This window comes from Scophthalmus maximus, chromosome 7 (genome assembly GCF_022379125.1).
Source record: "Scophthalmus maximus strain ysfricsl-2021 chromosome 7, ASM2237912v1, whole genome shotgun sequence".
Classification (NCBI taxonomy): domain Eukaryota; kingdom Metazoa; phylum Chordata; class Actinopteri; order Pleuronectiformes; family Scophthalmidae; genus Scophthalmus; species Scophthalmus maximus.
Window position 1 is genome coordinate 22,982,501 of NC_061521.1, and position 15,000 is coordinate 22,997,500.

General features: G+C 51.9%; 1 protein-coding gene across 6 annotated transcripts in view; it reads left to right on the forward strand.

Annotated features, from left to right (window-relative positions):
* Positions 1–15,000, forward strand: part of znf423 (zinc finger protein 423) — a 134,531-nt gene that overhangs the window by 57,434 nt on the left and 62,097 nt on the right. For 2 of the 6 annotated variants that reach the window (XM_035642981.2, XM_047333416.1), the window contains exons 4-18: positions 4,591–4,762; positions 5,378–5,502; positions 6,089–6,185; positions 6,306–6,381; positions 7,034–7,308; positions 7,409–7,692; positions 7,795–8,184; positions 8,376–8,554; positions 9,171–9,710; positions 9,882–10,032; positions 10,215–10,796; positions 10,908–11,092; positions 11,660–12,084; positions 12,221–12,437; positions 14,272–14,356. In XM_035642981.2, coding sequence (XP_035498874.2) covers positions 4,591–4,762; positions 5,378–5,502; positions 6,089–6,185; positions 6,306–6,381; positions 7,034–7,308; positions 7,409–7,692; positions 7,795–8,184; positions 8,376–8,554; positions 9,171–9,710; positions 9,882–10,032; positions 10,215–10,796; positions 10,908–11,092; positions 11,660–12,084; positions 12,221–12,437; positions 14,272–14,356 — 3,783 coding nt within the window. The remainder of the gene's footprint in view (positions 1–4,590; positions 4,763–5,377; positions 5,503–6,088; positions 6,186–6,305; positions 6,382–7,033; positions 7,309–7,408; positions 7,693–7,794; positions 8,185–8,375; positions 8,555–9,170; positions 9,711–9,881; positions 10,033–10,214; positions 10,797–10,907; positions 11,093–11,659; positions 12,085–12,220; positions 12,438–14,271; positions 14,357–15,000) is intronic. The other 4 variants (XM_035642983.2, XM_035642986.2, XM_047333415.1 and 1 more) reach the window with 3 other exon arrangements.

The following is a 15,000-nucleotide window of genomic DNA, read 5'->3' on the forward strand; positions in this document are numbered from 1 at the left end:
TTTTATCGTTAATTGTGTTTGTCGGTGTGTTTGCATTTGTGCCTCTTTCTCTGTGTGTGTGTGTGTGTGTCGGTGTGTGTGTGTGTGTGTGTGTCAGCAGGAGTGTGAGTGTGTGCTGGGCTGCCCAGAGTGAGCCAAGGGTGGAAGTTGTTTTTCTGCCCCCTATGGTGAGTCTGGGGCTGTGTGTGTGTGTGTGTGTGTGTGTGTGTGTGTGTGTGTGTGTGTGTGTGTGTGTGTGTGTGTGTGTGTGTGTGTGTGTGTGTGTGTGTGTGTGTGTGTGTGTGTGTGTGTGTGTGTGTGTGTGTGTGTGTGTGTGTGTGTGTGTGTGTGTGTGTGTGTGTGTGTGTGTGTGTGTGTGTGTGCGGGGCAGCCTGGGGCCATCGGAGGGGGCCTGGGGAGCAGTGGAAGAAGGGATGAAGCGAGAGAGGGATGGAGGCAGAGGAGGTCAGCAGGGGTCTCGCTGGGAAAGGTGCAGGTCCGGGCTGATGGCCAAGCAAAAAAGAAAAAAAGGTGGAAAGGAGGGTGGGATGGTCGGATGGGGGCAGGGGGAGGGAAAAAGGAAGGAAGGAAGGGAGGGGAGGAAGAAAAATTTGAGCAGGTACAAGGCAAAAATGCAAGGTGAACACATTCATTTACCTTTGGATAATTCAAGATAATAAACACGTCCTTGACAGAAACTACAACGGTTTTGGTTGAGTTTTATTCTCATCAGCACCCTTCAGCGGACCGATCCGTTTGTTTATTCATTCATAATGTTAATTCAGAGTTCCCCCCCCCCCCCCCCCCCGCATGTAACCGAGGGGTTCGACGGGAGCGAGGAAGAAAAACCCTCTCGCCGCCATCGGCTGAGCTGCTCTGTGTCAAACATCAAACGAGACGAGAGAGCGTGGATCGTGTTTCCATTTCAGGGCGTTTAGCCGACGCTGTTACCGAGAGGGAGCTAATTGAGACAACGCTGCCGTCGCTGTCGGTTCCGCGTCGGCTCATCGAGGCGCTTTGCTTCGGTTCGTGGCGTTGAAGGAGAGCGTTTCGGATACCGCACGCGATATGTCAAATACACGGGTTCATGTTTTATTGTTTGGCAAATCAATTCACGTCCGACAGGCACGGTAGAGTCAGCGTGTTCAGTTTCAGTGTGTCGGGAGCTTCATCTCGTCCGCTCCTCGGCTTTGGTGTGTCGCCTCTCTGCGCGCGACGGTCGCGACTGAGTTCCGGGGGGGTCGGGGGGGTCGAGGTGGACGAGGGAGGCAGGAACACGAAGCGAGATCGATCAGCGTGTGCGTGTCTCCTCATTAGAGTGTTTCAACCAAGGCTGCGTCCTCCGCACGTCGCCACACTGTCGGGCCTATTAGAGAGACACGCGGGGAGTGTGTGTGTGTGTGTGTGTGTGTGTGTGTGTGTGTGTGTGTGTGTGTGTGTGTGTGTGTGTGTGTGTGTGTGTGTGTGTGTGTGTGTGTGTGTGTGTGTGTGTGTGTGTGTGTGTGTGTGTGTGTGTGTGTGTGTGTGTGTGTGTGTGTGTGTGTGTTGTGTCAGGTAGACTCAGGCAGTCTGTTTAAATCCTTTCTGCTCTTTTTCAATCTCTTTTTACGAACCCGTGTCTCCCGTCACCGCTTTCATCCCACCATCTCTTCCCTCTCTCCTCTGGAGTTCAGAGTCTGTCCATCTGGAACACCTCCCTCCCTTCTCCCCCCCCCCCCCCGCCCCCGCCCCCCCCCCCCAGTCCCGTCCAGGCCCCAGACACAGGGGTGAAGGCCAACATCAGTAGGGGAAAAACTGTCGGAGGGACGGAGGGACGGAGGGAGCGACGTCGGCGCTATAATGAGTAACAACATGAAAGCTGGCGGAGGGAGGGAGCGAGGGAGGGAGGTAGTGGAAGCGAGATGAAGACAGAGGAGTGGAGGGACTGCTGGGGACGGAGGGAGGGAGGGAGGGAGGGGATGGAGATGGGGAAAGGAGAAGACTGCAGAGCGGGAGATAAAGGGGGAGCGGGAGCGGCTGGGGCCCTGTGGTACTCCGCTCCGCTCCTCTTCGTCCGTTTTTCGTTCGCCCAAGAAGAAGAAGAAGAGAGAGGAGGAGGAGGAGGAGGAGGAGGAGGCGACGGGGGCAGGAACAGCGTGCGCTGGCGTCCGCCTGCTCCTGCCTGTTTCTCTTTATTTTTTTTCTCCCCAACTTCTTTTTTTCTTCCTCTGTCTTTCCTCCAATCACCCCCCCCCCCCCCCCCCCCCCCCCCCTCCTCCTCCTCCTCCTCCCTAAACCATCCATCCTCCTCATCTCCTCTCCTCTGGAGGATTCTTCTCTAATTTAACTTTTCATTGAAATTTTCCTCGCTCGCCCGCCCCGTCCCCCCTCCCCCCTTCCCCCTTCCCCCTCCCCCCTCCCCCCTCCCCGTCCTCCAGTCTTCTCCCAGTTTGCCGTCCGGCCTTGTCTTGCCAGGTCCCGGCGCGGCCGGCTGACAAAGGCGCCGTTAAAAAGCCGTGTGATCCTCCATTTTAGCGCCAGCCACGCTAGTCAGAGGATTAGGGCTCTTTAATGACGCTAATCTCTCCTCCCCTTCTTTCTCAACACCCCCCCCCCCCCCCCTCTCCAAAAGTGATTTCTCCCTCTCGCTCCGTCTGACTCTCTGTCTCTCTCCCACCTCTGACACATTACCATTCATCTTACTCACACTGGATGCTCCTGGAAGTGTCCACAAGCGCTTCTCTTCGACTCCTCCGCTCAGCCCAAGCAGGATTTTGGTTTCGAGTGTAAGACACAAAAACGGCCGACGGGTTGTGATCTGCCTTTGAGACGGCGTCACTCATCGGTCTCACAGAAAGACTCGTCCCCTGTTGCCCGGGCAGCAGACGGGGACCGGGCGGATGGATGTTTGTGTGTCACATTACAATACACATTAGTTATTATTACAGTACGCTGGATTGTCTCGACGACATGACGACTTGTCGTGGTGGAATGATTTGAACCCGTAGTTCTTCATGAGAGCGAGGGGAGTTCACCCTTGCAGCTGCCTCTCGGGACATGTTGGGCAAAGATTTTGGGGCTGAACCGGACATTCAATTTTGCGTATTGACCATAAACGATTTGTCCGCGGCCATATGCTACTGGCTCTTTTCACTGTTAGGCCTCATGTTGATATCTCTATTCCTTATTCCCCCCTTTTTTCTTTTTTTTTGCTCAAATTTATAATTCATGCTTTTTTTCTTTCTTTCTTTTTGAACCCAGAGGCCCCCCCCCCCACCCCCGCGGAGTTCTATTTGCTCATCCCTGTGCCTACATTTTCCCGGTGATCGATTCATCACAAGAATCTGTTTTCCACCCCCTCTCTGCACGGCGTAATACACAGTAGACTAGACACACACACACACACACACACACACAGCATTGTGGGATTGTAGGAGTTGGCTGAGGTAAAACGCCGTGTTCTTTGGAGAGGTTTCTAAAATTACCAGGATGAACTCCTCTGCCGCGCCGCGTGCCTCCATATGCTCGAGTGTTGGAGTGCGTGAATTGCAGAAACTGCCCTCAAGATGAATGTTGGCACAAGTCGCGTGTCCCTCTTTTGTCCCCCTCTGGTTCTGTCCAAAGACTCTAGGTTCTTTCTATTTTGTCTCTTTGATTTGTTGCTGGCCCTGGTTTGATATAGACGTCAGATTAAAGAACAAACAGCCCGCCCCCCCCCCACCCCTCGCTCTTTTCCTCTCATCTCCTCTCGCCTTTACATTTTTCCAGGCGAACGCTAAGTGGCCTGACGGCGCTGCCTCGCCGACGAGCACAAAGACGGAACGGAACAATATCAAGCGGTGTCCAGGCCCCCCCCTCCCCCCTCCCCCCCCTCCTTTGTCGCCCTCCAATCCTTTTGCTGAAGTGTCTATTAAAGGAGTCGCGGCCTTTCTGTCGCCTCTGCGCCAGACTACACAGTCGGGGGAAAGAAAGAGGGAGCGGGCGAGGGGGGGGGGGGGGGGGGGGGGGGAGCAATGCATAATCTCCTATGTATGACAGATAGAGGGGGTGAATGTCGCCGTCTCTTCCGCTCTGCTCTCCGCGCCTCCTAATCGCCTCTTCCTACATTTCAATCTGCCAGGGCCCTGATGAAAATATGATGAGGCGGATCTAGGGTCCGCGGGGACGGACGGAGGGATGGGGGCGGGGAGGGGAGGGGCGGATGGAACGAGGGACGGCTGCAGAGGGAGGATGAAGGGAGAGAAAATACACTCTGTCCTTATTTCCGGGCTCCGCCGGGGATACATAGTTCTTGGAGCTTTCTATTTAGATGTTGCTGCTGCTGCCGAAGTCTCTCTCTCTCTCTCTCTCTCTCTCTCTCTCTCTTCTGTTCTATTCTCCGTTTTTTTTATCTCTGCCATCCTCGTTTTCCCTCTGTATTTGTGTGTGTAACTAGGATAAATATATTTTTGTTTATATCCTATTCTCCCCCCCCTCTCATTTGAACTCCCACAGGCCGCCTCCTCCCGCCGTTCGCCTTCCAAGAGAGATCTTAATCATTGCAACGCTCCTGGTCTTGCCCCCACTCCCCCCCCCCCGTCGCGTCGCACATATCGGTTAACGTGTTCCGCGTCTCCCTCCCTCTCTTGTCAGACGGCGATGACGACCCCGCGGGGCTGTCCTGGGTGCCGTCCTCGCCCTCCAGCAAAGACTCGCCCTCGCAGGTGCCCGACGGCTGCTGTGACCTGGGCATGGCCACCGGCGGCGAGGAGGAAGGCGGCGCCGGCCTGCCGTACCCCTGCCAGTTCTGCGACAAGTCCTTCAGGTATCCGCCCACAACGCGCGGTGACGCCAATGCCGTAGTGGCGTCACACCCACAATAATGATCCCCCTCATGAATACCAATGAGCACATGAATAAACTGTAGCCTCAATATTACCGTGGTAACGTGGACCACCGAGGCAAACGGTGAAAAGGAATGAGGTGAATACTTTTCTCACTCTCTTCTCAGGGGGACTGACTCAAGACCCACTTTTAAGAACAGCTGTCACACACACACACACACACACACACACACACACACACACACACACACACAATGACGTCATCACTTTTAAGAACAGCTGTCACACACACACACACACACACACACACACACACACACACACACACACAGTGACGTCATCATCATCACTTTCTGTATCACTCTGTGTTCATGTGTGTGTGTCTTTTATTATTCCTCCCGTCTTATTGCTAAAGCACATTGAAAACTAACGGTGACTCGATCACAGGCATCGGGGAGCGGTCTGCAATATTTCAGATAATTCGTTTTATTAGCAGTGTACTGCCTAGTCGAATTTACTGAGGTGCGATTGCTCGCTGCGCTTGCGAAGCACCGCTCGAGTGAATGATGACGGTTGTGCCGTTTGTCACCAACCAGCCGCCTGAGCTACCTGAAGCGGCACGAGCAGATCCACAGCGACAAGCTGCCGTTCAAGTGCACCTTCTGCAGCCGCCTGTTCAAACACAAGCGCAGCAGAGACCGCCACGTCAAACTCCACACAGGTGAGTCCACAAAACGATACCCGCGCTGCTGCGTTCTACCCGCTGAGCTACTTGGACCAGAAGGCCGTTCGAAAAAAAAAAAAAAGACCCTCGGGTTTCTTAGATATTGAAGAAAGAAAATAAGGAAGGAGTGTTGAGATTGTCCCTTTTTGAGCCATGGCAACATGAAGTCGGGATATTATCCTGATATTTTCTGGAGGGGTTTGTATGACAGAACTGCAAATGTCCGCAAATGCCGTCTGAAAACTTTCATGTACAAATTTAAGAAGCTTGAATCAGAGAATTTTGACTTTTCCCCCCATAAAAACTACTTGAATCAACTATCAAAATAGTTTAATTATTAATTAAAGTAGTCGATTACTTATCGAATAATCAATTAGTTGTTGAAGCTCCACTGAAAAGAGCTGTAATAGACATGGGCAGTAATAGAGGGCCTTGGCGTAAGCTTTAATACTAATAGTTTTTTTTAGAGCTGTGTTCAGAATCAATCACCGTCACTCTTCATGGTTCTTTACACATGACATTTTTTTTTTTAATGAAGCAGCATTTCTTTACGTTCCGGTCTCTTGTCCGCCAACTGATGCAGGAGACAAGAAGTACAGCTGTCAGGAGTGCGAGGCCGCGTTCTCCCGCTCCGATCACCTGAAGATCCACCTCAAGACGCACAGGTCACTGCTTCTGATGTAATGGTCATAAAAGAATTATGAATTACTTCTGATTGGTGTTTGATGTTTTCTTTGGTTTTTTTGGTGCGTCTCATTTCTGACGTGTTTTTTTTTGTTTTTTTTACATTTTAATTTCAGCTCCAGCAAACCTTTTAAGTGCAGCGTGTGCAAGCGCGGCTTCTCCTCCACCTCGTCGCTGCAGAGCCACATGCAGGTGAAAAGTTGCTTTTTTTTATCTTCCGATTTTTTCTGTCATCAAAATGTCCTTCTTTTTTAACTACTACTTACCATGTGCTCAAGATTCCCAATTCCTTAAGCAGTTTCCAAAATAAGATACACCATTAGAAAATATTGCATTTCTATTGAATGAGTACATGAGTTGATTGTAGTGAAAGACAAACTCCGACTTAGTGCCCACCTCCTGTATAGCATCTGCACTGTAGCTGCTTACTTATTACCTGTTACTTTTTACTTGTTTACACTCACTGTAATATGTCCGAAAACCTGTGCAATATACACATATATATATATATATATTTCTTGTATATATATATATATATATATATGTATATTAATTATATAGAATGTCTTGTGCAATATATACATATATATCACATGTATATTATTTATATAGAATCTATATTTATACTCTTTGTACAAAAACCACCACACTCCTTATCTGTCACTGTAACCCTGCACTTTGGTATTTAATGCTTCTTTTGCACTTCTGGTTGGATGTCAACTGCATTTCATTGGTTCTGTACTCGTACTCTGCCAAATGACAATAAAGTTGAATCTGAATCTGAATCTGAAATCTTCTGGCAAATGATGCCTTCTCAAAAATCTCTACCCTCTGACTCCGGCAGGCTCACCGCAAGAACAGAGAGCACCTCGCACTGAGGAGTGAGAGGGACGGGGGGAAGAAGGGAGGAGACGGGGACCTGGAGCAGGACCTGTACATGTGCGACTATTGCGAGGAGACGTTCAGCCAGACTGACGAGCTGGAGAAACACGTCCTGACCAGACACCCGCAGCTGTCGGACAGAGCCGACCTGCAGTGCATCCACTGCCCGGAGATCTTCCTGGACGAGGCGTCGCTCCTCACGCACATCGAAACGCAGCACGCCAACCGCAAACACAAGTACTGCTCCAGCTCCGCTCTCGAGCCTTTTTCCGACCCGCTGGTTTTGTTTTAAACTCAACGCCGCAGCGGAACTTACCTTTCTTTCTGTTTTCCACAGGTGTCCCGTCTGTTCGGAGCAGTTCCCCTCCGTGGAGGACGTCTACTGCCACCTGGACAGCCATCGCCAGCCCGACTCGTCCAACCACAGCGCCGCCAGCCCCGACCCCGCGCTGGGCAGCGTGGCCTCCATGAGCTCGGCCACCCCCGACTCCAGCGCCAGCCTGGAGAGGGGCTCCACACCGGACTCCACGCTCAAGCCCGGCCAGGGCAGCGAGCGAGGCCGGAGGAGAGGCGCCGACACCGTGGAGGAGATCGGAATAATCCTCGGCCATCAAGGCGGAGGTGCGAAAGAAGGTCGCTTAATCGGCACGGCAACCCCCGAGCGGCCACACCGCCGCACGCTGTTCTTTTCTAAACTCGCGGTCGATCTGTTCGACTCCACAGGTGGAGGAGGCAACTGGGGCAAGGTGACGTACTCCTGCCCTTACTGCTCCAAGAGAGACTTCCACAGCCTGGCGGTGCTGGAGATCCATCTGAAGACCATCCACGCCGACAAGCCGCAGCAGAGCCACACGTGCCAGCTCTGCCTGGACACGCTGCCGACGCTCTACAATCTCAACGAGCACGTGCGCAAGGCCCACCGCGCCGGCGGAGGGGCGGTGGGCACGGCGGCCACCGCCGCCGCCGCCTTCCCTCTGCTGCAGTTCACCAACGTCACGGCGTTCCACTGCAACTACTGTCCGGACATGTTCGGCGACATCAACTCCCTGCAGGAGCACATCCGGGTGTCCCACTGCCTGCCCGGCGGCATCGTGGCGGGGTCCACAACATTAGGTGAGTTGGAATTGGAGTTTTGATTGGTTTCCAGACCAAGATAAAGGGGTAAATGTATAGCGGGGGGTTTTTTTTCACGCGGCTGGTCGGAGGCTATTGTGTGGAATATCCTGACGCGCACAAAATTAACCACCGCATCTTCCATGTGCTGTAATTGTATCTTAACTGTAACTCAACTCCTTCCGCCCCAGAGGGGAACCACGCCTTCTTCTGTAACCAGTGCTCCATGGGATTCCTGACGGAGTCGTCGCTGACGGAGCACATCCAGCAGACGCACTGCACGTCGCTAGGAGGAGGCGGAGCTGCGTCTGGAGGAGGCGTGGCCAAGCTGGAGTCGCCCGTGCTGCAGGCCTCTCAGTCCTTCATGGAGGTGAGCATCAACAGCCCCTCGATCAGATTTGATAAGAACTGATAGAATACAAATGTCGCTGTATCATCAGTTGAGCTGAGCTGCGTCCGCAAATAGTGAGTCTGCAGTTGGTCTGAATGTATCATATCATATATATAATATATGTGGACCCCACATGATTGGAATTGGACGAGAGTTGCGGGGCAAAAGTTGTGTTTTCTTGGTTTCCCATCACTGGTAGAAAGGCCCCAACACATTGCTCCACTGCTTTCCTGCTCCAGACTGTTCTTTTATTGTTCGTGGACATGCACAACCACAGATATGTTCCAATAAACTTTGTCTTTAAGAGTTAAAATGACAGTTTAGTATTCACTTTCTCCCAATAATTGATGTATTAGACCTCAGTATTTTTATTTTGTGTGAGCTTGCAGAGTTATGGTGATAATTATGATTTATGGATCGTGCTCGTCTCTGGATCTCTTGCTCTGTCTCCCCCCCCCCCCCCCCCCCCCCCCCCCCCTCACCCTTTTACAAATCCCTCCCATTTTCTCTTCTACTCCCTCAGAACTGAATAACAAGTATTTGTCAAATGTGCAGTTATCTTAAAAAAAAGTAAATAGCTATTGTCCGTGTACAGGTTTACTCCTGCCCTTACTGCACCAATTCTCCTATCTTCGGCTCACTCCTCAAACTCACCAAGCACATAAAGGAGAACCACAAGAACATCCCGTTGGCCAACAACAAGCGGCAGGCGAAGGTCGCCGACCTGAGCCCCGCCTCCTCCGACGTGGAGATATCCTCGCCGAAGCGCCACCGGCTCGGGGGCGACTCCACCCCCTCCGTGGGCAGCAACGGGGACTACCCGTGCAACCAGTGCGACCTGCGCTTTTCCAGCTTCGAGGGTTTCCAGGCGCACCTGAAGTCGCACCTGGAGATGCTGCTGCGGCGCCAGTCGTGCCCGCAGTGCAACAAGGAGGACTTTGAGTCGCAGGAGGCGCTGCTCCAGCACCTGACGGTGCACTACACCACCACGTCAACGCAGTACGTGTGCGAGAGCTGCGACAAGCAGTTCTCCTCGGTCGACGACCTGCAGAAGCACCTGCTGGACATGCACACGTTTGTCCTGTATCACTGCACGCTCTGCCAGGAGGTGTTTGACTCCAAGGTCTCCATACAGGTGAATGAGACAGCCTCGTTATTTTATCTTCCTTCATTTTTTTATCGGGGTAGAGGTCGATGTCTGGCGAACAAGAATAGTCTCGTAAAAAAACAAACCAAACAGACAGACGCACGGATGTTGGATCGTCTTGAATCGCTTCTTTCTTCCTTCGGCTCTCTTGTCGTCCAGGTGCATTTGGCGGTGAAGCACAGCAACGAGAAGAAGCTGTTTCGCTGCACGGCCTGCGCCTGGGACTTCAGGAAGGAGGCGGATCTCCAGCTCCATGTTAAGCATAACCACCTGGGCCAAAGGTCAGGCCTGCCAGGGGGGCTCGGAGCAGGTACGGTGCACCTTTCTTTGGATCATGGCGAGGTTTGATTCAAAAAAGTGGACTGACCTCGGAAAAGAGAATAATGATCAGTAGAATATAAGAAAATAAGATACTTTTTCCCCAGGACAGTGTACAGAGTTTAGTGGGCAGCCATCTTGTTTGGTAGACGTTAACCTGAATTTTGGCCTCAGCAGGACTCAAGCCCCGGAAGTGCATCTTCTGCGGCGAGACGTTTGGAACCGAGGTGGAGCTCCAGTGTCACATCACCACGCACAGCAAGAAGTTCACGTGTCGCTTCTGCGGCAAAGCCTTCCACGCCCTCTCGCTGCTGGAGAGGCACCTGCGGGAGAAGCACTGCATCTTCGACGGCGGCAGCATCACCGGCAACGGCGGCGGCGGCGGCGGCGGCGGCACGGGCAGCAGCGGCAGCCAGAACGGGACGCCCAACGGGCTCGCGCAGGCCTCCAAGCGAGCGGGGGGAATCGGCGGCGGCGGCAACGGAGGCGCCGGGTCGGTCGAAAGGGTCACGGTGGCGGCCGCCGAGCAGGCCGACCTGCAGAACTTGGTGCTGAAGGCCGGCGTGGCGGGAGGAGCGACGGGCCAGGGGGGCGACGCGGTCAACAGCCACGAGGCGAGCGGGGGCGAGGAGGAGCTGGACAACTCGGAGCCCATGTACGCCTGCGACATCTGCGGCGCGGCCTACACCATGGAGTCGCTGCTGCAGAACCACCGGCTGCGTGACCACAACATCCGACCGGGAGATGACGACGCCGGTAACCACTAGACTCCCTTGTCCCTTAGTCTCCACTCAGTGTTTTGAAAGGGCTACGTTGGAAATACTGATGAAAATACTTATATATATATATATATGTGCTGCATACTAGGTACTCGAAAGAAGAAGGCCGACTTCATCAAAGGGAACCACAAGTGCAATGTGTGTTCCAGGACGTTCTTCTCCGAGAGCGGCCTCCGTGAGCACGCCCAGACGCACCGCGGCCCCGCCAAACACTACATGTGTCCAATCTGCGGCGAGCGCTTCCCCTCCCTGCTCACCCTCACCGAACACAAGGTACCGCTGCTGTTGTTTTTTCATTCAACACCCCTCCAAGCGTGTGGATGTATTTCTTTGCAAATCGGGGTTTATGCCGATAGAGAACAAATTCACAGATATAACTAAACGCAGCTGTGTGAGTACACAAGCGCTTTCTTCTTCTCTCCTGTGTTTCACTTTGTTGCCGACTGTCTGGCGCTACCTGTCTCTCGATTGCGACACTTCTTTGGCTGCTTTGAAATTTGGATCTGAAAAAAAATAAAATAAATAGTGTTGAGTCGTCCTCAGAGAGGCAATTTGTGCCGCACCACGCTGCAGGAAAAAAAAAATGTTTGAACATTTAAAAATGCATTAATTGTGTGAGGCAGCTGGAGTCGGGTAGTTAGTCTGATTGTGATCGAATGAGAGACTATATACTTAAAGCATCACAGTTGAACTGATACATTGATAGTCAATCAGGAAAGAAGAGTTTCTTGTACCACCGAATTGATTCTTAAAAAAAACCATGCTCCGATTAAAAAAAACCCTTGTGTCTTTACCCGCCTAGTAATGCTGAGGATTCCCGTGTACGCCCCCTCTCCCCAGGTCACCCACAGCAAGAGCCTGGACACGGGAACCTGTCGAATCTGTAAGATGCCCCTGCAGAGCGAGGAGGAGTTCATAGAGCACTGCCAGATGCACCCCGACCTTCGCAACTCCCTCACGGGCTTCCGCTGCGTCGTCTGCATGCAGACCGTCACCTCCACGCTGGAGCTGAAGATCCACGGCACCTTCCACATGCAGAAGCTCTCCAGCGGCTCCACGCTTGGAGGCGGGAACGGGGGAGGAGGAGGCGGCGGAGGAGGCGGCGGCGGCGGCGGCTCATCTTCTTCATCCCCGAACGGGCAGCTGCAGCAGCATAAGCTGTACAAATGCGCCTTCTGCCTAAAGGAGTTCAAGAACAAAGGGGAGCTGGTGAAGCTGGACGTCAACGGCCTCCCGTACGGCCTCTGTGCCGGCTGCATGAGCAGGTACGTCGCCTCCTCGCAAAACCCACAGATACACTCCAGTCGACACCAGAAAAGCCTCTTGAAATCAGAAGTTAATTTGCCGAAAGCGGCTGTAGCTAAAAAAAAATTACAAAAACGCGTGCTCCATTCCCATCAGGGGCACGAACGGCCAGAGTCCGAGCCAGGGGGGAGCGGCCACGCCCGGCGACCTGCAGGGCGGGGACAAGGCCACGGTCGGCCTGCGGTGTCCAGAGTGCGGGGTGAAGTTCGAGACCGTGGAGGATCTGGAGAGTCACGTCCAGACGGACCACCCCGAGGTCAGCCCGGAGACCAGCGCGGCGGGCAAGAAGGCCGAGGCCTCGCCCGCGCCTAAGGTGAGACCGGCGAAAAGTACAATCCAGGTTTGCATCCAAAATATCGGTATATCTTTTGTTGGATCCGATTCATGGATTATAATCCAAATTATGGCAGAAGTGCATGTAAAAGTCACTGCATTAATAAGGGCAAGAGACTCAAAATCCTGCTGACTGTACGTGTGCATGTGATTGTGTGCGTGTGTGTGTGTGTGTGTGGTTGTGGGGGACCTGAGTCTGTCACATTATGGGGCCTTGTCTTCGTGACGGGGACAAAAAGCGAGTTCCCACCCGGCAAATCATTACATTCTAGGATGAAGTGGTGTTTTAAAGTTCACGGGTGGTTACAGTGGAGGGTTCGAGTAAGTCTTCAGGAATGAATATGAGACAGTGTAATCTCCTCTGAAGTCATGGAGACGAGACGGTGTGTGTGTGTGAGTTTGTGTGTTGGTGCGTGCCGCCGCGCCTGTGTCTGTAGCTTCGCGCATACGTGTGCGTGTGTGTGTGTGTGTGTGTGTGTGTGTGTGTGTGTGTGTGTGTACGTCGGTGTGTGTCAGCCGAGCCCCACTGGGTCCTGCGGCTGGGGCGTGCTGAGGCATTGTGGGAGCTGTTCGCTCTACTTGATATTGACAGTCAGACTCCCCGGGACCTGCCGCGTGTCAGTGTGTGAGTGTGTGAGTGTGTGTGTGTGTGTGTGTGTGTTTGTGTGTGTGTGTGTGTGTGTGTGTGTGTGTGTGTGTGTGTGTGTGTGTGTGTGTGTGTGTGTGTGTGTGTGTGTGTGTGTGTGTGTGTGTGTGTGTGTGTGTGTGTGTGTACTTGGAAGCGAGTGTGCATGTGCTTTTGTGCGTGTGTTAGAGACAGTTCCCAGGGACCCTCTGTCTTACCTGCACCTTTGTTTCTGCTTAGTCTAACAGCACAAAGAAGACAAAGTAGGATTTCTGTGTGTGTGTGTGTGTGTGTGTGTGTGTGTGTGTGTGTGTGTGTGTACTCAGTCTAGCAGGCTGAAGCAGCACAGAGATGGTAGAAGTGGGGCCTTTGTGTATTTTGTATGTGTTTGTGCATGAGTGATCGCTGTGTGCTGTGAATGGATAAGCAGCGCACGCTCCCTCTCTCTCTCCCTGTGTGTGTGTGTGTCTCTCGGCCTTGTTCCTCTGACTCTTACTGTATCTCTCTCTCTCTCTTTCACTCTTGTCTTCTTTTCTTCATTCCCTCAGTCTCACAGCTTCTTCCCTTCTTCTTTTTTTCACGGTTCATCCTCTCCCTTATTAATTTTGCTCTCTCTCTCTCTCTCTGCAGAGCTCATACCTGTGTGTGTGCGCGCGTGTGTGTGTGTGTGTGTGTGTGAAACCACACACCTCTTCTTCCTTCCACTCGTGTTTTCTGCGTTGCTTGTATTCGTGTGAGACTCTGTTGGGCAAACAGCGTCACATACATGGATGGTTTCAGTGTGAAAAGGGGCGTGAATGCAATTTCTATGGAGAGAAAAGATAATTCTTGTTCTCCTTTAGATGCTGGACATTTTTCTTCTGCCAGCTATTACTATAAAGTGCTCAAATTCCCTGTTCATTCTGAAGCCCGGGGGTTTATTTCCTTTCTATTTACTTTATGATTCATGAATGAATGAACATCTAATTGATTGCTTTACACTTCTTTATAATAAAAAAAAACCCTATTTATTCAAAAGGCTTTTGCCTTTTGCAACATTTTAACCCTTTACTTTGTGTTAACTCATGAACATGTGTATGTTCATGAGCTCGAAATGCGAATTTGTGTCTGATCGGTGGAGTCGGAATCATCTTCTGTGCAAACCAAACCGAATGTTTCTGATGTTCGTTTTTGTGTCCTGTCGTTGCAGAAGAAGACCTACCAGTGTATTAAATGCCAAATGACGTTTGAGACGGAGAGAGAGATCCAGATTCACGTGGCGAACCACATGATCGGTGAGTGAGGCCGACCTCTTTCTCTTTGTGGTGTACTTAAACCCGGTGTGTGTGTGTGTGTGTGTGTGCGTGCGCGCGCGCGCGTGTGTGTGTGTGTGTTTATCCCCCTCTTGTGTTGACTCCCTGCTTTTTTGGCGGCACAACCACGCTGCCCTACACATGTCACTCATCACACACAGGTGCAGAGGTGTGAGACAGGCAGGGGACACGAAGAGCTTCTCTGGACTTGCAGGCTGCCTGGACCAGCTTGTTGTGAACTTTGTCACTCAGTTGCACCTCCCGAGGGTTTGAAACACTTCACCTCGAAGTCCATTAAAACAACATCTTAGACACTGAGCATAAAAACAGGAGCAGAAATTTGACAACAATCATTCAAACGTGAAATATTTATGCGGGTACATGAATCAATGTATATTTAAACAGCGCTGTATTGTGGTAGGAATCAGTGTACAGCATTTAAAGGAACATTTTGTATGACATTATATAATCATATATAAAAAAAATTTGATACTGTAAATGCGTTTTCCTCTCGCTCAGCAATTGTGCAGAAGAACAAGAGGAAGACTCTGAGCTGGAGTGATGATAACTCACCCTAGCTAACAATTTCAGTGTGTGTGTGCGTGCGTGTGTGTGCGTGCGTGTGT